Genomic DNA, 26,096 nt, shown 5'->3' on the forward strand with positions numbered 1-26,096 from the left:
TGTGTCTGGTGAAAGGAAGTGGTCCAGTTTCACTCTTTTGCATGTGGCTGTCCAGTTTTCCCAACACCCTTTGTTGAAGATATGTCTTTTTCCCATTGGATATTCATTTCTCCTTTGTCGAAGATTAACTGACCATATAATTGTGGGTTTATTTCTGGGTTTTCTATTCTATTCCACTGATCTGTGTCTTTTTTTTATGCCAGTACCATACTTTTCACTACCACTTTGTCATATAACGTGGAATCTGGAATTGTGATGCCTCCAGTTTTGTTTTTCAAGATTGCTTTAGTAAAAGCAGTCGAGGTCTTTTGTGGTTCCATACAAATTTTAGGATTCTTTGTTTTAGCTCTGTGAAAAATACTGTATTTTCATAGAGATTGCATTAAGTCTGTAGATTCCTTTGGGTAGTACAGACATTTTAATAGTATTTGTTCTTCCAACCTAAGAGTATGGAATGTTTTTTCCATTTTTAATTAACGAATTAATTTTATGTTTTTCCATGTCTTTGCATCATCTTCAATTCCTTTCATTAGTGTTCTACAGTTTTCACAATACAGGTCTTTCACTTCTTTGGTTAAATTTATTTCTAGATATTTCATTCGTTTTGGTGCAATTGTAAATGGGACTGTTTTCTTAGTTTCTCTTTCTGCTGCTTCATTATTAGTGTATAGAAATGCAATAGATTTTTGTACATTGATTTTCTATCCTACAACTTCACTGAATTCATTTATCAGTTCTAGCAGGGTTTTTTTGTTTTGTTTTTGTTTTTGTTTTTTTTTTTGGTAGGGTCTTTAGGGTTTTCTATATATAGTATCATGTCATCTGCAAATAGAGTTTTACTTCTTCTTCACTAATTTGGATGCCTTTTCTTTCTTCTTGTTGTCTGACTGCTATGACTAGGACTTCTAGTACGATGTTAAATAAAAGTGGTGAGGGTGGATGGCCTTGTCTTGTTCTTTACCTCAAGGGAAAAAAAAACTGAGAGCTTTTCACCATTGGGCTTAATGTTGGCTCTGGGTTTTTTCCTAAGTGGCCTTTATTGAGATATGCTCCCTGTAGACCTACTCACTTTGCAGAGGGTTTTTGTTGTTGTTGTTGTAGTCAGGAATGGAAGCTGTACTTTATCAAATGCTTTTTCTGCATCTACTGAAATAATCATATGGTTTTTATCCTTTCTCTTATTGATGTGATGTATCATGTTGTTTTGCAAATATTAAGCTACCCTTGCCAGCTACCCTGGGAATAAATCCCACTTGATTGCAGCAATTGATTTTAGATTTTTATTTATTTTTTAAATTTTTCAGTGTACCAGAATTCATTGTTTATGTACCACATCCAGTGTTCCATGCAATACGAGCAATTGATTTTTTAAATATATTGTTGGATTTGGCTTTTTGCACCTACATACATGAGAGATATTGGCCTGTAGTTCTTTTTTTGTGATGTCTCTATCTGGTTGGTATCGGGGTGATACTGGGCTCATAGAATGAATTTGGAAGTTTTCCTTCCTCTTATATTGTCTGGAATAGTTCGAGAAGAAGGTGTATCACCTCTCCTTTAAATGTTTGGTAGAATTCACCTGTAAGGCCATCTGGTCCTGGACTTTCGTTCTTTGATTACTGATTCAGTTTCATTGCTGGTGATTGGCCTGCTCAAGTTTTCTATTTCTTCCTGCTTTAGTTTTGGTAGGTTATAAGTTTTTATGAATTTATTCATTTCTTCTAATTGTCCAATCTGTTAGCATATAGGTTTTCGTAATATCCTGTTACAATTTATTTCTGTGGTGGTGGTGGTGACCTCTTCTCTTCCATTAGTAATTTTATTTGGGTCCTCTTTTTTTTTAATGAGTCTGGCTAGAGGTTTATCCATTTTGTTGAACTTTCCAAAGAATTAGCTTCTAGTTTCACTGAACTAGAAAACACTGTTGTGTTTTGTTTGTTTTAGTTTCTGTATCATTATTTCTGTTCTAATCTTTATTATTTCCTTCCTTTTGCAGGGCTTGAGTTTTGTTTGTTGTTGTTCTTCTAGCTCCTTTAGGTATATTGTTAGGTTGTTTTGAGATTTTTCTTCTTTCTTGAGGTAGGCCTGTATTGTTATAAGCTTCCCTTTTAGAACCACTTTGGTTGCATCCCAAAGATTTTGGACTGTTGTATTTTCATTTTAAGTTTTGATTTCTTAAGGTTGTAAGTGTTTTGTTTTTTTAAAAAGACTTTTTAGCATTTTCCAATAGTTAATATATATCACCTGTAAGAAAAGAAAAAAAAATGTTTGGTTTTCAATGTCAGTTTATCAATCCCATTCCACCTCATGGGGCTCCCTCCCCTCCTTTCACTATTGCTCTGTGTAAGTATGGCTAGAAACAGGATCTCATAGTCTCCTCTTGGGATTTTCCCTAAAGTTTGTGTGAACTCATTTAACACTCTCCCACACTCCTCCCTACCCCTTCCCCCTTGTGGTATAGGCTTCTCCTGGTGTAGGAGTAGTTTCCTAAATTCTCAAGTTGGCCCTGGGGGTCTGCAGCCAGAGAGCCTGGTGCTATCTATGGCTTTGAGATGACCAGAGGCAAGGACACTGCTGTACTGCTTGCATTTTTTGCTAGTAAATGGCAGATGTAGGATTCTGGTGCAGCTCCAGAGTCTGTATCCTAAAGCACACTAGAGATGTCTCTAGGACATGATAAGCCATCAGGGAGACAGTAAGAAAGAGCTATGGGATGTCCATAGGGGCAGAGATCCCTGAGGACCCAGGGCAATCTTAGGCCTGAGTGAATCTTTCCGTACTACCATTCTGTCCTGGGTTGTACTAGTGAACTGTGACCTTCCTGGAAATGTTGGTTGGCTTTGATAGACTCCCTCCCCCAACTTCTCTGAGACTCCTCCCTTTCTTACCTATAGTGACTTCTCTGTCACCGAAACCATCCTTCAAAAGGACAGAATCTACCTTAACACTCTTCTTCCACAAACCTGACCTGAAGCCAAAGAGCTTAGCTTAAACCTACTTACTCTCAAAATCCTAAGTAACTGCTCTGGTGCTAGGTACCAGCTGAGTCTTACAAGGTGTCATCCTGGCAGATGGAATCCCCTGGCTAGGCATGCTGCATCATCACGTTATTTAGTAAAAGGGAAGTTTCCAGGCTCCTCTTCCTTTGCCTCCACAATCCTCTAGTGAGGGAGAAAGGACTAACATTTCCACAATGTCTATAACGGGCGTAGTACTGACTCAGGCACTGCATTCATTTTTGGTTAATCTTCATAATAATCCAAGAGACAATTAGTGTCCTTTTCACTTGAAAGGTGAGGAGCCAAGGTCAGAAATTTGCCTACATCCTCCCAGCTAGTAAAAAGGCATCCTCCAGACTCTTAAGTCCTTGTTCTCATTGTAAGCACCCTGCCTCTCTAGAATTCTCACCTTCAGATAAAACTTGACTTTATAAAATATTTTATTTGAGAGAGGGTGAGCTTGCACAGAAGCGGGGGTGGGAGGCAGAGGGACGAGCAAATGCCCTGCTGAGCAGGGATCCTGAGATCATGACCTGAGCCAAAGCAGATGCTTAACGAACTTAACCATCTATGCCCCTGCTGGTTTTTAAAGTAATCTATTACCCAAAGTGGAGCTCCAATTCATGACTCTGAGATTGGGGTCGCATGCTCTACTATATGATTCAGCCAGGCACCCCTAAGGGTGGCTTTTATTTTTATTTATTTATTTTAAAAAAGATTTTATTTATTTGACAGACAGAGATCACAAGTAGGCAGAGAGGCAGGCAGAGAGAGAGAGGGAAGCAGGCTCCCCACTGAGCAGAGAGCCTGATGTGGGGCTCGATCCCAGGACCCTGAGATCATGACCCAAGCCGAAGGCAGAGGCTTAACCCACTGAGCCACCCAGGCGCCCCTAAGGTTGGTTTTTAAATGACTCTTTTGTTTGTTTGGTCTTGTGTAATTTAGTTACTCTGACACCAACATACCAAATACAGAATGTGTGCTGTGAAGACAGCCAATAACAGGAAAGAAAAATACTCTTTAGCAGCTCTTGCTTGTATGCTGAACAGGAATTTATTTATTTATTTATTTATTTGAACAGAAATTTTTTTTTTTTTAAAGATTTTATTTATTGATCTGACAGAGAGAAATCACAAGTAGACAGAGAGGCAGGCAGAGAGAGAGAGAGAGAGAGAGAAGCAGGCTCCCCGCCGAGCAGAGAGCCCGATGCGGGACTCGATCCCAGGACCCCGAGATCATGACCCGAGCCGAAGGCAGCGGCTTAACCCACTGAGCCACCCAGGCGCCCCTGAACAGGAATTTAAATACAACTCAAGTTTGGCATGTTCTATCAACGTTCTAATCCAGTAAATAAATTGCACTTAAGTTTTATCAAGGCACTGAATGGAAGTGATCATTCAGATTTTTTCAAACTTTATCATACTTTATCATGTCTTATATAACTGCTTATGCAATTGGAAAGTTTGTCTTGTGATTTTAACATTTTAAAAATTATTTGCCCCAAGGGTATAGGTCTGTGAATCATCAGGCTTACATATTTCACAGCACTCACCATAGCACATACCCTCCCCAATGTCCAATGATTTTTTTTTTTAAGGATTCTATTTATTTGACAGACGGAGATCACAAGTAGGCAGGGAGGCAGGCAGAGAGAGAGAGGGAAGCAGGCTCCCCACTGAGCAGAGAGCCCCATGCAGGGCTCGATCCCAGGACTCTGGGATCATGACCTGAGCCGAAGGCAGAGGCTTTAACCCACTGAGCCACCCAGGCGCCCCATCCAATGATCTTTAATTGTGGTAACTCACAAAATGTATCATCTTAATGTACAGTTCAGTAGTATTATATTCATTGTTGTGTAACGAATCTCCAGGAACTGTTTCATTTTGCAAACCTGAAACTCTATATCCATTAAGTGACCACTCATTTTCAGCTCTTCCCAGCTTTGACAACTACCATTCTTTTTCTGAGTTTGACCACATAAGTCATGTAAGTAGAATCATACTTAGAGTAGATACAGTATACTCTCCCCTCCCTTTTTTGTCTGGCTTGCATCACCTTAGCATAATGCCCTCAAGTTTCAATGTTGTAGCATATGTTAGAAATTCCTTCCTTTTGGGGCACCTGGGTGGCTTAGTTGGTTCAGTGTCTGCCTTTGGCTGGGGTTGTGATCCTGGGGTCCTGAGAGTCCCATATCCGGCTCCCAGCTCTATGGGGGCCCTGCTTCTCCCTCTGCCTCTCCCTCTCTGATGAATAAATAAGATCTTAGAAAAAATTTTTTAAAAAATTCCCTTTTAAGGAGTAACAATTTCTTAATTATTATTTTGAATGTTACTTAGGATAGATAATATTGCATTGTATGGATGTATCACATTTTGTTTATCCATTCATCCACTGATGGACATTTGGGTTGCTTCCACATTTTGGTTATCATTAATAATGCTATGAACATGGTGTACAAATCAAAGATCCTTTCAATTCTTTTGAACATCCACCCCTAAGAAGAATTGCTAGATCACATGGTAATTCCATTTTTAATTTTTTGAGGAACCACTTTACTGTTGTTCCTAGCAGGTGCACCTTTTTATAATCCTACCAATAATGCATGAGGTTTCCAACTTTTCTACATCCTTGCCAACACTTTATTTTTTTGGTAATAACCATCCTGAGGAGTTTGAGTTTGCTTTGAATTTTCGAACTGTAGAAACGAATATGTATAAAATAAGTGGGTGTGGTTGGCTAACATTTAGAACAGTATCTGCTACGGAGTAAATTCTACGTAAAATTTGTTAAATGCACAAATCAGCAACACTTATAAGCTGGAAAGTGTTAATTCTTTAAGTTATATGATTATAGGGTAATGACTAAGTTTTAAATAAAATGCCGCTGAAGTACCAAGAAGAGGCTACTCAAACTTTCAGGGAAGGCTTCCTTGTCCTCCGAGCTTGACAGATAAATAAAAGTTTAAGCAGGAAATGGCATTCCATATTAAAGAGAGAACAGCATGTTCAAAGTCATGGGAATGTAAAAAGAAAAATGTAAAAAAAGTCAGTTATCACTGCAGGTGGCAGGCGAGATCAAACCAGTGCTGACTATTCAAAGTGAAGGTGGGATATTGTCGAAATGTTAATTTTCTTTATAGTAATTTAAACTGTGGTTTCATTTCCGGCACTAGCTGTTCTGTGTGCTTACGATTCAACGCTGTTCCATGGCAGATTTTCTTAAAGACCTAATATGACCCCACCATTCATACAAGGAAATGAAACACAAAGAGGCTTACTTATAATGACGTACCTCAAATTCCTACTGCCCAGAGGCTGAGCTGGAAGTGAAACAGACGCAGGGTTTCTCCACTATCGCCGGCACAACTTCCTCAGGTCTCTGCACCGGCCTCCTGCCCTTCAGAGATGGAAGACCAGGGAAAAGAATGGGGTAGTTACTTTTGTAAAGATTAAAACCCCCCGCATTAATTAATGTACTGCTGTTTTTTCCAAAGTAGTTTCATAAGCACCATCTCCAGATGCTGGTACCATGTGTCTCCTCTGCCACGCATCTTATTTTTCTCAAACAAGAACACTTTTGTTCTAGTTTCAACAGTTTCTCTTGCACTGTTCTCTAATAAAAACAGGTTGCAGCAATAATCCCAAGTCCCGACCAAAAGTGATCAAACTGAAATGGAAACAGATACACTACGAAGGCAGGAACACTATATTTATTAGGTCAATAATTAATTTTTAGCAATACAAGTACAGAATATATCACAATGCTGGTTACAAACATACTTAGTATGGTTCCAATGGTTACAAATAATGGTGGGCACTACAAGTTTTTGTTAAGGATGATATGAAAGATCATTCTGACACAATGAAGAATTGTCTTAAAAAATCTATCAATGACCCTAGATATTTCTATAGAAATTACTGTGGCACTATTAGTGGGGATTTTCATGTAAAGAATTGTTAGTAATTTGTTTAAGAGCTCTTGAGCCTATTAAACTAAAATCCCCTGTTGCTTAGTAAAGTATAAAAATAGTACTGACTTGGTAATATTTAATAAAATGTAGCATTCATTCACATCATAAAAGTAGAACTAAATTGAAAAGTTTTTAGTTACCATGGCAACATATCTTTCCATAAAAGGAATATACAGAAATGAGTAATGTTACACAAATGGTACCTGCAACGATTATTTAGTGATCCAACACTTAACTTGTGCACCACAAACCAGGTTTTCTAGATATCTATATATAGCATATATTTTTAATCTTAAATTTTACTTTTGAAAAAAAATGTGCACTTCAACAAACTCACTAAGGCCACTCATGCTATAGATACCTAGGATTGCAATTAAAGAATAGTATTACTTAATAAGCACACTCCTTCAGATCACCGACAGGGTAAAACCAGTTTTCTGCCTAACACATTCCTGAGATTTGTGGACAATACAACTACTAGTGTTCAAGCTGGAGAAAAATCCAAATGTCCGATTAAAAAAATTTTTTCTTTCCTAGCAAGAACTGAGGTCCTCCAAAGCCAAGAGGTGAAATATATACATTAATTTTTAAAGCAAAAATAAAACTCTTAAAAAAGTTCGTACTTATATAAATAAGTATTTTTCCAGTAGTAACTTTGTCATCCAGAAAGGGAACAGTTTTGCCAGCAGCAAGGCTATGAATTCTAGGGAAAAGATAAAGACCAAGTGGCAGTTAAGAATACCTGCTACTTAAGCAAACCATCGTTCTCAATTTGTAAAGTATGGCCAAAAGCTTCAGTCGTGTTTTAGATGTTGACTGCTCAGCACTGTTTGCATGTAAGGAGCCACCAAATGGCACTCTTGTTTATTTATAAGGTAGCAGCCTCTGTACTTAATTTTCACAACATTACGAACTCTTCCCAAGCAGGCTAGGAACAAAGGCCTTTGTCAAATCTTTTATTTTCACAAATGAGTGCATACCTGCACACAGATTACTACAGAGCAACAGTGAGTTTGTTTTTAACCAAGGAGACAGAGCTTCGATGACAAGAATGGTCCTAAAGCTTTGAGAAAGTCAGCTTTGGGGACCCATAAAAACTGTGGTCTGAAGAGCCCCATCAGTTCTATTACACTGGATGCAGGAGGGACTGACCATCTGTGTGGCACAGGAGGATCACAGAGCCCCCTGATGCACCCAATCTGAGTAGCACCAACTTTAGGAAAAAGACTGGGTAAAAGAGAAGAAATCAAAGTCAGGAAGGATGAGACCAAAGGCCCCTTATTTAACATGACTTTGCTGTACTTCCAGAAAAATCTTATAGTTGGTCTAGGCTTCCTTACACACAAACCCACCATATGTGAAAAATCTGTGCAGCCTATTGGTTATTGTGAGGTACATTTCATTCTTTTCTTTGTATTCTTTTTAACCCCATAAAGCAAGGTAACATTCACCTCTCTAACCTACCTTAAACATCCCCAGGAAAAGGATAAATCCCACACTTAGAATCATTAGGGTATTATTCTTCATTACAACCTGAATTAATAGCATACTATTTGTTGTATCACTAACAAGCTGTCAATCTCTTTTTTCAGCCTACAGTTTTTGCATTAAATCAAAGTGTACAGATTTATAGAAAACTACATGAAAGCAGTGGTAATAAAGGGAAACTAGCGATTTTTTTTTTAGAAAAACTGGCTGCCACATAACATTATCACCCTGTGATCTTAGGCTTCTAAGTATCATGTTGCTTTATCACTGTGAGCTAAGTAGAGCTCAAACTGAATCAAGAGAGGATGAGGCCTTAAGTTATTTGCTTTATTTTATCCTAGGAAATGCTACATGTGCACAAAACCAAAAGATACACATTGATTAAAAAAAAAAAAACAACTTCATATGGAAACGTTAAGTTTCAAAATATTTATTGAAAAACAATTTACCATGACATTCCTATACCACAAACATACCACAGGACTCTAAATAACCAACAAAAGTATACAAAGCCTATCCTGGAAATATCTTTGGAGGTATTAAATATATAGGCCCATGAGGATAGAGCTGAGTAACTTGATAAATGTTAGTCCTTGGTCACACAGACTATTTGGTAATTAATAAAGAGGTGCCTCTTGGCATTAGACTGCATTAACTGTGAGGGGAGGGGCAGGTGTGCCAATGTACTCTTTAAAATGAAAAAGAAATAATTCAATTTGAGGAATAAACCCAGGTTTTGAAATCATAGTTACAGTCTTAGTGTCTGGGCTTGCTTCATCTCTTTATGTACCTTCCCAGTCAATCCCCTACTTAAAAACAAGCCAGTGTTTTTAAGTAACTAACAAGACTGCAATTAACAGTTTTAAACAAGATTAGGTTTGGGAAGCCCAAAAAAGTGTTTAAAATCAAATTTACCCGAAATCTCCAATTAATTTTTCTGTACTCAATGTGGCAGTTTACATTTCTTCCCCCCTCCAACCCTAATGTGCATGTTAAAAGAAAACCAAAATTCAACACACATCCACTCACCTACAGACTACTCCAAGCATTAGCCAAGAGCAACATCTGACAGCCAAGTCATGAACCCCTGAAAATAGGGGGGGGAAACCCTGATTCTTAACTATAGAGACACCACATAGGCCACTATAGTAAGAACTGAGGTAACAGCAAAAGACTTTGTTTCTTAATTGCTGCATGTCACAACTTTCCAAATTTGAATATTAATTACCTCAACATTAAATAACCTGACTGGCATAAGATTAAGAAAAAATCAAAACCCAATAAACAGGAAGACAAGTTAGTGAAACATATATAATTAGGGGATCTCTGCATTTGACTCTTGAATTTCAAAGAAAATGACATAGTTGTACTATTATTTACCATAAAAACGAAGAATTTCTAAGAATTGCTTCTTTTGGGCACTCGTTTTTCCATTAATCCCCACAAGCCATATAGTAACCTGAAATTCCCACCCATGAGCTATTTCATGACTCTTAGCCAATATACTTGTTAATTGCATTGATTATTAGGATAACATTTAAAATGAGGGGGATGGTTGCAGCAGATATTTATAGACTTGCTTATGGTATTGCCATCTGTGCACATAGACTAAAGATATGCCACTGTAATTGCCAAATTTCCCTGGTTTGGTGTCTAATTACATGAATATAATTTTTGCATTATCACTTTTCGTTATACCTCTAAATGAAACACTCTACTGATAAAAGTATATGCAGGGGCTAAAATAGTAACCTAAAGCCTCTGGTCCAAATAACCCCTTTCTACATTAGGCTGGTCCTTTTTAGGTCCTCCTGGTCCTGTAAGCAAACGCTATCAGAGCATCTTGTATTGTTGTACCAAAAAACCCTGAAACAACCAAAGGGTTAATAAAACTGCTGGTCTGTCAGCTTTTCTATTACTTACAGATCAACACTGGTCCAGTTCAGATGAATCTGACAGTCCTCCCCTTGTAACAGAGCTCTGGAGTGGTTGCATCCACTTCTCTGGGTAAGGTAGCCAAACCTAAGTCAGGATGTCCCTCTTCTACTAGCACTGTGTTAACTTTTCTATACTGCATATAAAGATTTTCCCCATAAAATATCTTTACAATACAGTATTGAATACCTCCACAAGGAAGAATATGTTAAAAAGTTGTTAAAATCATCCTTACGTAATAAGAATGCAACTCTTTTAAACTCTTAAATAGTTTTATTTAGGGGTTCTTTTCAGGCTTTCTGCAAAATGAATTATTTAAAAAAAAAAAAAAAGATTTCCTGTTGTTTGTTCTACTAGGTTGAAAATATGGGCCAGACTACTTATACATGCGGTACATGCTGAATATAACTGAATATATGCTTATTCCTACAGACACTCTGCAAGATAGGGATCACCCAAATAGGGTCAATGGACTGGACCAGTGTTTCAATGCAAATTCCAGCCCCAAAAAACAACATGGTTTTGATTTCACAGTATGAATTCCCTGGAATCTGGGAAAAGGTAAATTAGTTAACTGAGGTCCTCCCTCAGCAGCTCGGTCCCTCAACATTCTGAGAAATCAAGAAGGACTGCACCACTTCTTCAGTGGACTGGGGGCTGGTGTTGACATCTTCAAGAGCATCGGTCACTGAATACTGACGATCTCGCAACCGGTTCCAGTTAGAAAGAACATTGTGATATTCAAACACTTTCTCATAATTTCCAATGGAGTTGTAAAGTTTAATGAGACCTCGGTAATCATATTCTAGTCCACTGTAGCCTTCACCAAACAGTTTCTTCCCTGAAAGTAAAACACGCATACACACACGCACAAAAGAAAGAAAGAAAGAAAGCTCAAGTAATGAAACAATAAGAGGTTCTTAAAAGACAACACAAGTTCAATTCTTTAAATAAGGTGGTTTCATCTTATTCCCTAGGCTGAGGAACTAATGAGATTGGGTACCCAGAGACAAGATTAATATTAGAATTGAGAACTTCTGTTCTATGAAAGGTACCATTTAGAAACAAGCAGCAGAGTTATCTATTTGCAAAATATATAACCAACAAAGGGCTTGCTGCATCCATAGTATATAAAGACATTCTGTAAATCAATAAGGAATGACAGACAATCCAATATAAAAATAGGGAAGAATTTTTTTTTCTTAAGTAAACTCTAAAACTTTTAACACAGGGCTCAAAGCCATTTCCCTGAGATCAAGAGTCACATGCTCTTCCAACTGAGCCAGCCAGGTGTTCCCAAAACAGGGAAAAATTTTAACAGGCACATTAGATGATAATTACAGTATCTTATTTTGTAACAGGCCCAAAATGTAAACAATCCAAATGTTCTGAATACCCATTAACAGTAGAATGGATAAATAATGATATACTAATCCAATAAAATATTATATAACCCTGGAAATTAATAAGCGATAGTGTTACAGAACAACACAGATGTATTTCACAATTCATGTTCACCAAAATGTAAAAATATACATCGTATGATTCCACTGATATTATATTCAAAAACTGGTAAACCTGATCTATGTTACAGTCAGAAGAAGGGAGATGAAGGGAGTACTAATTACGTAACTAGTTTAGAATAACTGCTTTTGCCTATACCTGACACTCCGCCTCAACGGTCATTACTTCTTATCACTGGCTTCAAGATCAGTAAATCCCCTTTAGCAAAATGTTTGAGATGATTTTTGGGTGGCTTCTGGATATCCTTAGCGGCTCTAAGCTCATTTAAATCTTCATAATTACACTTCCCTTACACAACATACAAGATATGTTACATGTTATTTCTAATCAACTAAGAAATTTTAAAAAAACATACCAATTGCTATAGATCGCAAATAAAGTTTCTCAGCATTTTCATACTGATTCATGTCATAATTGTATAGAGAAGCCAGATGTCCCACTGAAAGGGCTACTTCATAATCTTCTTGACCAAGAAGTTGCTCTTTTATCTGAATTGCTTTGATATGCATTTCTTCAGCTTCCTGAAAAATAATTGAGCTGTTTTAGCCATTAGATTATACTCTCATAGTAACAATTCGTCCCAAGTAAAACTCTTCTAAGTGCTAAGGAGATCAGAGGACATACTATGTTAATCCAAAAGTTGCTTATGGGAAGCATTACTGGTTTGGGCAGCTATGCACATAAGCTGAGGACAGTAAGTGTTCTACGCCAAAAATGATGAGAAAATCTGTCCTGGTAATGAAAAATTGTTAGAAGAAATTAACATAAAAAGTTTCCAAAATGAAAATTATTTCTTTCTTAACATGCTCCAAAATTTAACTGAACCTTGTTAAGAAACTCCATACTATAGTACATTCAGTTACATAGATACACACTTTATTTTGGAATTCTGATAATTTTTATTCCAACAAACAAAACTCAGGTTGAGTGAGGGATATGTAATGGATTTTCAGGTAAAAAATAGTATCTTAGGCAGTGACTCTCATCCTGTCCTTATTGTGACCCTAAAATGAACAATATTAAAAACTTATAATCCAAAATTTTTAGAGAGAATTCAGTAAATTTTTATCACAATTAATAATACTTGCAGTATTTGACATTTCTTGCGTACCTACCACGTGCCGAACATTATGCTAAGGGCCATACTTTTTTTTCTTTTTAAAGATTTTATTTCTTTATTTGAGAGAGAGAGAGGGAGAAAGAGAGAACATGAGCTGGGGGAGAAGCAGAGGGAGAAGCAGACTCCCCATTGAGCAAGGAGCCGGATGATGCCAGAATGATCCCAGGACGATCTCAGGACCCCCAGGATTATGATCTGAGCCAAAGGCAGACACTTAACCTACTGTGACAACCAGGAGCCCCTGGTAAGGGCTACACTTAACAAAGTTAACGCTATGTTGTTGTTGTTTAAAGATTTTATTTATTTTCAGAGACAGCAAGTGAAGAGAGACTGTGTGTGTGCACAGAAGCTGGTGGAGGAACAGAGGGAGATAATCTTCAAGCAGACTTCCCGTTGACTGGGGAGCCCAACGGAGGCTCATTTCTCACAACGCATAAGATCATGACCGGAGCTGAAACCAAGAGCTGGATGCCCAATTGACTGAGCCACCCAGGGGTCCCTGTTTTTGTTTTTTTCCTGAAGTTTTTATTTATTTAAGTAATCTCTACACCCAACGTGGGGCTTGAACTCACAACCCTGAGATCAAGAGTCACATTCTCTTTTGACTGAGCCAGACAGGTGCCCTGCTAATAGCTATGTTTTAAGTCTAACTATAATAACCATATTAACCTTCATGGTTTGATATGCCTTATTTTTCCATGGTTTAGATTTTGAATTTTATTTCTATTTTGACTCTGCTGTTTTATGTTATTTTCTCAATTATTTTGTGGAACAAGGTAGACGTATAGTAAGTGTACATTTATTAGTGAAGATTACTGAAGATATATTATTTAAGATTATAATTTATTACCTAAAATTATTTACTGAGAGAAAAAGATAGTAAAACATGCTTCTACCTTAAATTTTCTCATTGACTGGTAAAGTCTTCCAAGGTTTCCATAGTGTTTTGCAGTCTGTACATTAAATTCCCCAAAAGCTTTCTTAGCTAGTTGGAGTGAAGACAGGTGCAAATCATGAGCCTCTTGAAGCAGCCTCTGTTCAGTTTCTTTATTATGACAGTCAATTGCAATCTCCTCTAAAATAAGAGCTGATTAAGAAAGCAATAAAATTAGCACACTTCCAAACCATCTATCAAAGCTAATCAGAGCATATAATTTAAAATTAAATTCTATAAATGTTTGTGTTTATGGTTTAGAAATGGTAAAGATGAGTTCGATGTTAATGAAAAAATGAACTTTTGGGGGCCATTCTAGTTTGCACAATATAATGAACTTAAAAACAATGGTATACATCAAGTATTTCGCAGAATTTCTGCTTTACTAGACTATTATATTTTGCTGATATGAGTTTCTTATTTAAAGCAATGTAAGACAAGGCAAAGGCAAAATTTCAAAGTTATGAAACTGTGTCAAGGAGTCCCCAAGCACTGTTGAACATTTTGAAACCACACTCCTAAAATATAACCTCTAACCAAACACAACTGAAAGAACTGGTTTCCTCCTACTCACTTGACTAACCAAATCAGGCAAGAAGACAGTGCAATTTCAAAGTCTTTGAAAAAAAAAATTATCTTTTCAAAGTCTTTCAAATTCCATTTAAAGTCTTAAAAAAATACATATTTTTTTATGATAATTTTATTTCTAGGTAAATTGTCCATATGTGCAAAAGTAAAAGAGGTTTAGTCCGTTACAGCATTTTTAAAGAACAAAAGGATATATAACCACAGGTACTACAATGAAAAAATATTCATAAGGTATTAAGTGAAAAAAGCAGAATATAAAACTAAAGAAATTCATTCATTTCATTATTTGGAGGGAAAAATGTCTAAAAAATATTCACCAAAATGCTGAATCTGGATTGGTGGGATTTCAGGTGACTTTATTTATTATTTTCTCTTTTCTAACTTTTAATTTTTATAACAATTATGTATTATTTGTAAGTTAAAAATGCAAACCTAAAGGGAGGAAAAAGAACTAGTTCCAGAATTAAGGTAAAATTTCTCCAGCATGCACAGAATTACCACACGGTGACCCAATCATGTTGGCAAAAAAAATGCTTTTTAAATGAAAGGGCTTTGGTAGTGATTAGAAGAAAGGTTAAAATAAGTAAAGAAGAAAGTGGTATTTGGTAAGAGCCTTGCAACATTAAGGGTAACCTGATACACAGCTGAGCTTCAAAATCCTACACTGTAAGGCTGAAGGTATGTGAAAAACCCATGCTACTGTGCAATAATCATGTTATTCTTTCTTTTATCCTCCCCTCAAAAGAAATGAACGAATGAAGGCATGACAGAGAGGAAAAGGGAGTGGCGGGGGGAGGGAGGGTGGGAGGAAGGAAGGAAAAAAGCAACAAAAGATATTCTGGCTTATTAACAATGCTGTATGAGAGAAGCGAACCTTTTATTATGAACCACTGGAAATTCCTAGGTAGAGCTATAGGCAGATACTTTAAATCAGTGACTTGGTTATCTTAGTAATATGCAGATATAGTCTAATCCTACGCTACCATCCAAAGAAATAAATAGCCTGATTTTAAACTATGTATCTTCAAAATATATGACACCAGACATCTATTACAACTGACAGCAAAAGAAATCTAAAAAAAAAAAAAAAATACACACACACACACACACACACACACACACACACACACACACACGTATACTGGAGACTAATTGCAAAGGGTACCTTTCACCCTCTTTGAAGAAGCCAAAAGAAGATGATCTTCAGGTAGGATGTGGGTAATGATACCAATAGCTCTTTCAGCATGAAATCTGTAATACAGACAAATATATATTCTGGTATTTCTTTTTAGGTACAAATAATTATAGCATTTTCTAAAAAAAAATCACAACTTATAATACTGATGGAATTTCTAAAACTATCTGTGGTAAAGGTACTGGTTTTTGTTTCTTAAATTTCTTTTTTTTTTTTTTTAAGATTTTATTTATTTATTTGACAGAGAGATCACAAGTAGAGAGGCAGGCGGAGAGAGGAGGGAGCAGGCTCCCTGCTGAGCAGAGAGCCTGACGCGGGACTCGATCCCAGGGCCTTGAGATCATGACCCCAGCCGAAGGCAGCGGCTTAACCCACTGAGCCACCCAGGCGCCCTGTTTCTTAAATTTCTAATCTGTTGTGGACTGAACTTTTAAAATATCCACTGGATTGGGGCACCTGGGTGGCTCAGTGGGTTAAAGCCTCTGCCTTCGGCTCAGGTCATGATCCCGGGTTCCTAAGATCGAGCCCCACATCGGGCTCTCTGCTCAGCAGGGAGCCTGCTTCCCCTGTCTCTCTCTGCCTGCCTCTCCGCCTACTTGTGATTTCTGTCAAATAAATAAATAAAATCTTAAAAAAAAAATATCCACTAGATTTCCATCTCCCACAGAATGAACTGTGAAGTTGTTATCACAGCCTACAAGGCTCACCATATTCTTTCCCTGGGCTACCTGTCCGACCTCATCTACCATTCTCAGAAACAGCCCTCTCCTTCTCCTCCAGCCATACAGGCTTTTGCAGCTTTCTGAACATGCAAAGCATACTCTCACCTAAGACTCTTGCACCTGGTTTACTGTCCCCTATAGAATACTATCCCCCTGACTATCTACCCACATGGCTCGCTCTTCAATGAATACCCTTCTCAGACCAGCTTGTACAAAAGTACCTAAAAGGGGTGCCTGGGTGGCTCAGTTGGTTAAGCGACTGCCTTTGGCTCAGATCATGATCCTGGAGTCCCCGGATTGAGTCCTGCATCAGGCTTCCTGCTCAGTGGGGAGTCTGCTTCTCCCTCTTACACTCCCCCTACTTATGCTCTCCCTCTCAAATAAATAAAATCTTAAAAAAAAAAAAAAACTAAAAAAATTTACCATAGCTCTTTAATTTACTTTATTCTTCTTCACACAGAAGAATTTATCTTAAAAAATAAAAAATGTACAATTCAATGGTTTTTAGTATATTCAGAGCTGTGCACCCATGACCACGAGCAATTTCAGAGTATTTTCATGACCCTAAAAAGAAAGACTGGCCCATTAGTAGTCTCTCTCCATTTTCCTCCAACCCTATCAGCCCATGGCAACCACAAACTTATTTTCTGTCTCATAGATTTGCCTATTCTGGACATCTCATATAAATGGAATCATACAATATGTGGTCCTTTTTGACTAGCTTCTTTCAATTAGCAGAATATTTTCAAGATTCATCCAGGTTGTAGCAGGTATCAGTTGTTTTATTTTTAAATCTGCCCTTTCCCCCCTTTATTTTCCCCTCCAAAATATTACTGATTCCTTCTCTTATATCAGGGTCAGCAATTTCTTTCTGTAAAGGGCAAGACAGCAAATACTTTAGGTTGTGTGTGCCACACACTCTGTCTCCACTACTCAACTCTCCTAATATAGCAGGAAAGCAGCCACAGACAATACATGAGCGAATGAGTATTGCCATGTTCCAATAAAATTTTATTTTCCCTGCAGACCATAGTTTGCTAACTCATTTTATATATTTAATCATTTAAGGATACTTTATAGTATCAACCAAGAAGTTCTGTTAGTCAGTATTCTCTGGGTTCTAATCCTGTTATATCTGCTGATTCTCACTCATAGAGGAAATATTTCTGTATTTCATTTCAAAATTTTTTAATGGTGAGTTCATCTTAGGTGGAACTAGATCTATGGAAACTCTGGTTTGGACTGAGAAGTTCCAAGAGTTTTACACTTTCTCCTAAAAGGCATCTCAGGAGAACTAGCAGTCCCGAACTGCTTTTTAATGTTTTCCTCAGTTTGGGGGTTCCTGAATATATGATGCAGTTATAAATTCCACTGTGAGATTCCGTTTTTGTTTAACTGAGAGCCCAACCTGAAACGAATTAGTTTCTTTGTCCTTTCTTGTCAGTGGGAACATTTTTTTCCCTCCTAGTCTCCCCTTTCCCTGATGGTGCAGGCTTGATCTTGGCTTCAGGTTGAGGGTTTCAGTTGTAACTCAGTTTCCTGCGGACTAAATGCCTTAACTCATAAACTCAGGATTATTGTCCAGCCAAGGTTTATAGAAACTTCTAAGCTTTCCCATCATCCCAAGGTGGTTATACCATAGTTCATGCTACCCTACTGGATTTTTGTCCATGAGTAGCCCTTGGGGATTTTATCTCCTGCAAGCTCAGTTACACACTTACAAAGACAACGGTTATATTTTATTCAGTATTTCTGCATACTTTGAGCAAAATGTTTTTAGGTTATGTCTGTCATTTAGCCAGAGGCTACTGTATTACTCAAAGAAAAATTACTGAAGTATTCAGAAGATAAGCCCTATTCCTTATGAAGATATATAACTCTCACTATCAAACCATGTATAACCATTAAACTATGCTTATAAATTGGTATGATTTTAAATGAGTTCAAGAACATTTCAGGCATCTTGTTAAAGCTCCAGAAGACATATTTAACCCATAAATATATTAAATATTATTGCATTAGGAAAAAAACAACAGCAATAGCATTTAATCGCTCACTGAAAAAGAACACGGAACTTACAGTGCGTTGTCAAATTTCCCAGAGCTATACTGATGAACATAAGAAGAATAAGCCAAGTCTTCATGGGCTGTTGCTACATGGATATTTTTGCCACCAAACACTGACTGCCGAATGTCAAGGGCTGCCTGAAAGTATAATGAAAATAATTATTACTATAAATCCTTAGAAAACACTACCCAGTAATATTAAGCATCCTAGTAATTTAAATGTATGTTCTACATATCAATACCATCAGTTTGGAAGCAAAAATCCTGCTGTATTTAAATCGTAAGAGAATATTAAAGTCATGAAAAGGCCTGATTTTCTGAAGACTGAATCTAACTTAAAAGACAATGATTTCACAATAAAAATTATTCATATGTCTGAGAATTACAGCAGTGTTTTTCTCTCTATGTTCTTCTTCATAAGTGAAACATAAAATCAAGGATACTTTGTCTGGAGTGATGGTGCAACACATTTACCTAAGAATGACTAATACAAGGCCTAAAGTAATTGTTATCAACCCTCCTTGCTATTACGAAGACAGCTATAAGGACTCATGCTAAATCAACAATGAAGACAAATCTTCATTTGGGCAAATGAAAAATGGAAAAGTACTCTTGTATATGAGCCCACAAGCCAAAAATTGTTTTCCTCGATGGTTCTCTGTAATTCCTAAAACATTTACTTCTAATGCTTCTACATATTATTTAGTAAAAGAATGATGTCCCATATATGAGGAGGGACTCAGAAAGAGTTATTTTTAGAGAGTGGGTTATACACCGCAAACAAAAACACGTCAGCAAGTCAATTCAGGTTGAAAGAAAAAAAGCATTAACTGTTAACATACCTGATAAATTGCAACAGACTGACAGATATTATCTACATTGAGTAAGTAGAACCCATAATCTAGCAGTGTATCAGAATATTTTGGGTGTTTGGATCCAAAATGATCCCTATAAAAAGATATAAAACTATTAGGATATAAAGTAGAGAGAGACAATCTAAAATGGTATTTTTAGTAACAATCACCTACCGTGCCAAATACACTGCATGTTTAATTAACTGTTCTGCTTTCTTAAATTCACGTTTTACAACACAAGCCTAAGGATAAAGTGAAAAATGATTAAATAACTCTCAAACAGTTAATTAGTGTGCTAAAGTAAGTAGATTAGACAGTCAGACTATGATGGTCCAAAAAAAAAAAAAAAAAAAAGCAAGCATCCTCTATCCTCTAACATAAATAGAAGGACTCTATTTGTAATTTCTTCCCTTCCAAGTACTCGAAAATTCTATTATAAACAGACCTGTACATATCCTGGGGAAATTATACAGTTTAAAATTTTGACATTCATGCCCAATACAAACCTGTTATAACAAAGTTACCTTACAAAGATGGTGTACTCCCATCCTTCCAGATTATACAGTAAATAAGTGGGGAAAGGGCTCAACACAGAATTTTCTAAGCTATTAGTTCTAGAGTGGCTTAAATATCTTGTAATTTTCATCTTTCAGTTTTAAAATGCACAGAATTTCAAGTTTTTCTAGTCTTAAAATATTCCGATTCATGAAAATGGCCAGTTTTCAAATCCTAAATATTATCTGCATATAGAAATATAAATCTTGCACATAATTAAACTGTCGTCTTTACATTAACTGCATTTCTAATGTTTTAAATTAATTAAAATGTATTAATATCTCTCTTCTGGCTCTGATAATAATCTGAATACTTATGCTATATACTTCTCTAATAAATTTACCTAGTAAGTTTCACAGAAATCTTAGACTCTTCTAAATCTTTAATTTTAGAATCTTTCTTCTAAGTGAAATTTCCATAATTAAAACCAACCAAAATGAAATATTCAAAATAAGAAAAACTCTAGGTAGAAAGAATACATCTGAAAAGCACATCAATGCTTTAAAACCTTAGTACACCAAACCAGCAATTTAAAAATAAATGGCTTCAAAGAGTGAATGCATTTATCTATAGAATAAGAAGAAACTAAGGAGAAAGATCAAGTAAGTACCACTCAGCAGCTCAAGTATAGGGAGCTGTGACACTATAAGGCTGCACACTATCACTCCCAGACTTAATACTAGGCCACCCTTTAGGAGAAAAATGACTAAGTCCATACAATTGTGGCATGAGGAATTCAGGTCGCTGGAAAAGGTTAAGAAAAACAAAAGCAAACTCAAGCTAGAGTAGCACCAAAATACTGCCTCAATCTATAGTTCAGTGAGCTGAATTATCAAAATGATTTTTTTCATGGGTTTTCTAGGTATAGGAAAATTAGCTCAATTCTATATGCAGATTTCTACATCTGGTTTCTAAAACTAAGCACAGAAACTCAGAAAATAGACCTTGTTAGTCCATGGAGTATGCAATATCTAACTTGTTAAATAACAGGTTAATTAAAACAAATTTAAAGCTGGCTAAATCCTTTAATTCATTAATAAATTTTAACATTATATTCACCTTAGAAGCTTGTCTTAAAACATCCACCACAACTTTGACTGGTAAGCCCACTGTGATTTCTTTCATTGCCTCAATGCACCATTTGTAAGCCTAAAAAATATTTACACAAGAGCAAAAACTGATCAATCAAATTGACAATAATGAAATGACTGTGTATCTTTCTACCCAACTTTCAAGTACTTGAATAAGAATACATACAAAGTATTTCCACTTACAATTTTCTGAGAGTAAGTTTTCTTGAAAGTTTCAAGTTTGTTACACTTTTCCGTGAATAAGTGACACACAGGAAGTCAGGGGCATGCTCTCTCATGCCCATAAGCCTTTGCACTGGTCCCTCTGCCTTACATACACTTGTCTTTCCTGAACTAAACCCACATAACTTATTTTCCAGGTTTCAGCCCTAGATTAAGCTTACTGTACTTTCTTCCCCTACTGTCATATTATTTTGTATCTTAACTGCCTGTTTAGTTGAGTGCTTAGTTTATGAGAGTTATTGTTCTAAGTACTTTATGTGCATTAATACATTTAACTGACACACCAGTCCTACCAGATGCATACTATTATGGAAAACTGAGGTGCAGAGAGGTTAAGTACCAGGCAATGTGCTAGCACCTAGGTATCTACTGGGCAGCGATAAAGTATGTCCTTCCTCTCCTAGTGGTTAGTGGGGTAAAAAAAAAAGGGCAAAACAAATTACTTAGGATAGTAAGAACTGTTTCAAAGAAACAAAACATTGTAGGGATCCCTGGGAGGCTCAGTTGGTTAAGTGTCTGCCTTCAGCTCAGGTCACGATCCCAGGGTCCTGGGACTGAGTTCCGCATCAGGCTCCCTGCTCAGCCTGCTTCTCCTTCTCCCTCTTCCGTTCTCCCTACTTGTGCTCTCTCGCTCTCTCTGTCAAATAAATAAATCTTAATAAAATAACATAAAAGGGGGTGCCTCAGTGGCTTAGTCGTTAAGTGTCTGCGTTCAGCTCAGGTCATGAACCCAGGGTCCTGGGATTGATTGAGCCCCACAGCGGGCTCCCTGCTCTGTGGGAAGCCTGCTCCTCCTTCTCTCACTCCCGGTGCTTGTGTTTCCTCTCTCTCTCTCTCTGTGTCAAATAAATAAAATCTTAAAAAAAAAAAAAAAAAAAAAAAAAGAATTATAAGGAATGGGGGAGGGAGAGGAAAAATTGGAAAATATTAAAAAAAAAAAAAATTTGTTACCCCCTGCAAGCTTCCTTCTCTTCATTCCACCTAAAAGATTCCAAAGTAATTTTGATGTAAAAATGAAATGTATGTGATTTAGGCCCAAAAACCTGGTTGTTTTTAAGATGTTAAATAAGCACTGGGGCATATGGGTGGCTCAGTTGGTTAAGCAACTGCCTTTGGCTCAGGTCATGATCCTGGAGTCCTGCATCATCCAGCATCAGGCTCCCTGCTCAGTGGGGAGCCTGCTTCTCCCTCTGACCCTCCCCCCTCTTGTGCTCTCTCCCTCTCATTCTCGCTTTCTCAAATAAAAAAAATCTTAAAAAAATGTTAAATAAGCAGATTTTGTTTCAGAGTAGTAAGTTAAAATCTTCAAAACTGTAGACTGTAATACTTCTTTAAAATATTTACTTCCGGGGCCCCTGGGTGGCTCAGTGGGTTAAAGCCTCTGCCTTTAGCTCGGGTCATGGTCTCAGGGTCCTGGGATCGAGCCCCATATTGGGCTCTCTGCTCAGCGGGGAGCCTGCTTCCTCCTCTCTCTGTCTCTGCCTGCCTCTCTGCCTACTTGTGATCTGTCTGTCAAATGAATGGGTAAAATCTTTAAAAAAAAAAAAAAAATATTTACTTCCTTGGGGAAGGATATACTTCCCTTCCACATTAAAGATGATAGTGGCCACATGATTTCTTTTGGCCAATTAAAAACTTAATTAAAATATGAAAGTGAAATGAGCAATTTCTATTGGGAAAAAGCTTCAAGAGCAAGTAGTACTTCCTCAAGATGCTTTTGCCTCTGCTCTAAGGCTGTTAATGTTTTAGACAGAGGATGCTCCATCACATGGGGTTTTGATGATCAAATGTGAACAGAACGTTAAGCAGAACCATAGGCATCCCAAGACAGGATGCAGCATGAACAAGAAATAAATTTATCTCTCCACGTCACTGCTAGTTTGTCAGCATAGCCTAGCCATGTTAGTATCAAAATACAGTGATAATTCATCAAACTGTATCCTCAATATTGTGTACTTTTCTGTAGCTATCAATGACAAACTGGTCTATACATATTTTTAAAGATTTTATTTATTTGTCAGAGACAGAGAGCGAGCACAAGCAGGGGGAGCGTCAGGCAGAGGGAGAAGCAGGCTCCCCACTGAGCAGTAAGCCTGATGCGGGGCTCAGTCCTAGGACCCTGAGATCATGACCTGAGTCCGAAGGCACACACTTAACTGACTGAGCGACCCAGGTGGCCCAAAACTTACCTATATTTAAAATAAACTATTTGGGGTGCGTGGCTGGCTCAGTCAGTAGAGAATGTGACTACTGATCTTGGGGTCATGAGTTCAAGCCCCACACTGGCCACAGAGCTTTTTTTTTAAAAAAAAAAAAAAAAAAAAAAAAAGTGAGTTCCTATGCATAGATATATAAAAATGGTGGGAAACAAGATAGGAACGGGAAGGAGACAAACCATTAAGAGAATCTTAATCTCACAAAACAAACTGATGGTTGGTGGCAGTGGGGGGGTAGGGATAGGGTGGCTGGGTTATGGACATTGGGGAGGGTATGTGCTACGGTGAGTGCTGTGAAATGTGTAAGCCTGATGATTCACAGACCTATACCCCTAGGGCAAATACATTATATGTTAATAAAAATAATTTTAAAAATTATTTTAAAAAAAGATGGTGAGGCACCTGAATAACTTTTAAAGTAGACATTTCTAATACTCAAACTGTTGTATATCGTACTCTCATTTCCAGTAAAGTCAGCTATCCACACAAAGGCCTTCTGTGAATGGGGTTTTTTGCTCTTGGTGTGCGAAAAATAAAAGAAAGAGGCTGAGTTTTATATTTGGATAAGCTATAGAACAATTACTGCACAGAGGGAGCAGCAAAACAGAACTAATTCATCATTAAAAATAACCAGAAGAACATACATAACACCCCTCTAAGAAATTGTAGGCTTGTTGATAAGGGTTTTAGATTTCTACACGCAGGTTTGATGCCTTCTTATATGGATATTAAGGATAATCCTAGCATCAGGGCTGCACAACCTCACTTTATAATCATTCTAGAATTTTCTAGCTTTACCTCTGATTATAATTTTCCTTTAAATATGGAATATTAACGGAGCAAAAATCAAGACAGGCATAATTGTAAAATATGAAAGCTAAATGACTGCTATGTGGCAACATAAATAATTACTCTTCCATACAGAAAACAACCAAGTAAAGGAGTTAAAAAGACATAGGTTACTTCTCAACTATGTATTCATTAGCACTGAAGCATGAAATTAATAGCATAAAGACAGGAGTGAAACTATCTTTATTGTAAGGCAGAGGAAGGAGCAAAACAATGCGAAAAAGTATAAATAAAATCTAGCTTCCCATTAGAATGAATGCCTTCAACTTCTCAGAGTTCACCCAGAGCTACACATCCAAAAAAAAAGGATCTATTAAGGGTTGATTTGACAGAGCATGCCCATCAAAATAATTTAGATAGAGATTTATTTGGTCAAATTAAAAACAAAAATAGGCCATAAACCAAACATGTGTATGTTTAAAATACATCTCATAGTATACTCTTTCTGCCTCATTTCAAATATTCCATTACAAATGTGTAGTGCTTTAAGTAAACCTGATATGTGAGAATAAAATCTATTAAGACTAATACAAGATTATATGATTTTTCCTTTTTCTAAAATTGAGGTACAGTTGACACACAATGTTATAGTAGTTTCAGGTGTACAACACAATGACTGGACAATTTTATACATTATGCTATGCTCACCACAGTAAGTGTAGTTACCATCTGTCACCATATAACATTATTACAGTATTATTGACTATATTTCCTATGATGTACTTTTCATCCCTATGACTTATTTATTTTGTAACTGGACATTACCTCTTAAATACCCTTTACCTATTGTGTCCATCACCCCCTGCTCAGGTTCCTCTGTTTTTGTTTTCTTTCTTTTTTTTTTTTTTTTTTTGGCTTATCTGTTTGTTTTGATTTTACCATCTGTTTATAGCTACTTGCTGGTCACAAAGAAATGCACTTCAAAACACTCACCTCATCATAGTGACTCTTTGCAAAGAGTAGTGCACACAGTTCTCCATACAGTGCAGCTTTGTTTGCTTGCTGGCCATGTTTTGAGAGTTTATCCATATATGTCTGAGCTAACTTAAATGTTTCTTCACCCAAGTGATATTTGCAGTTTCCATTTCGCACATGAAGCAACCTGCAAAGGCAGAAATAACATTCCTCTATTTTTGATATTTCCAGCGTGGTCCTCTTACAGGTCACCACTTAGTACCCAAATGAGTTAAGGAAACTAGATGCAAAAAGTGAGGCAGCACTGGAAAGTAACAGTCTGGGCCAAACCAAGATTGACTAAAACACATAAGAGTATACGCTCTTTCCAGAAAACTACCCATGATTAATTCTCACCCAACTCTGCTTCTTTTTCTTCTTTTAATATTTCGTGTACTTTGTGCACTCAGTATGTGCTATATCTAATACTTAACTCTTTCTGTTCCAAAGCCAAAAGTAATACATTTCATTATAAAAATTTAAGAAAACAATGAAAAAAATAAAATCAACATGAAATACTATTACGTACCATTACTTTCTGTTCTCTTTTCAAAACATCTTTTTTTTTTTTTAAGATTTTATTTATTTATTTGACAGAGAGAGATTACAAGTAAGCAGAGAGGCAGGCAGAGAGAGAGGAAGGGAAGCAGGCTCCCTGCTGAGCAGAGAACCCGATGCGGGACTCGATCCCAGGACCCTGAGATCATGACCTGAGCCGAAGGCAGCGGCTTAACCCACTGAGCCACCCAGGTGCCCCTTCTGTTCTCTTTTCTAGTATATTTGTGGAACACCTGATCAGTAACCTTATCTCATG

The 26,096-nt window shown here is 37.0% G+C and overlaps 1 protein-coding gene across 1 annotated transcript in view; it reads right to left on the reverse strand.

Moving 5' to 3' along the window:
* Positions 1-10,421: 10,421 nt before the first annotated feature.
* The window catches only part of APPBP2 (amyloid beta precursor protein binding protein 2), a 57,787-nt gene continuing 42,112 nt past the window's right edge, over positions 10,422-26,096 (reverse strand). Inside the window, exons 5-13 of the mRNA XM_032871856.1 lie at positions 25,262-25,430; positions 21,010-21,099; positions 19,570-19,637; positions 19,384-19,489; positions 18,555-18,679; positions 15,724-15,809; positions 13,933-14,123; positions 12,272-12,437; positions 10,422-11,233 (exon numbers count right to left, since the gene is read on the reverse strand). Coding sequence (XP_032727747.1) covers positions 10,980-11,233; positions 12,272-12,437; positions 13,933-14,123; positions 15,724-15,809; positions 18,555-18,679; positions 19,384-19,489; positions 19,570-19,637; positions 21,010-21,099; positions 25,262-25,430 — 1,255 coding nt within the window. The 3' untranslated portion in view covers positions 10,422-10,979. The remainder of the gene's footprint in view (positions 11,234-12,271; positions 12,438-13,932; positions 14,124-15,723; positions 15,810-18,554; positions 18,680-19,383; positions 19,490-19,569; positions 19,638-21,009; positions 21,100-25,261; positions 25,431-26,096) is intronic.

This window comes from Lontra canadensis, unplaced genomic scaffold (genome assembly GCF_010015895.1).
Source record: "Lontra canadensis isolate GAN:19392208 unplaced genomic scaffold, GSC_riverotter_1.0 scaffold43, whole genome shotgun sequence".
In the NCBI taxonomy this organism is placed as follows: domain Eukaryota; kingdom Metazoa; phylum Chordata; class Mammalia; order Carnivora; family Mustelidae; genus Lontra; species Lontra canadensis.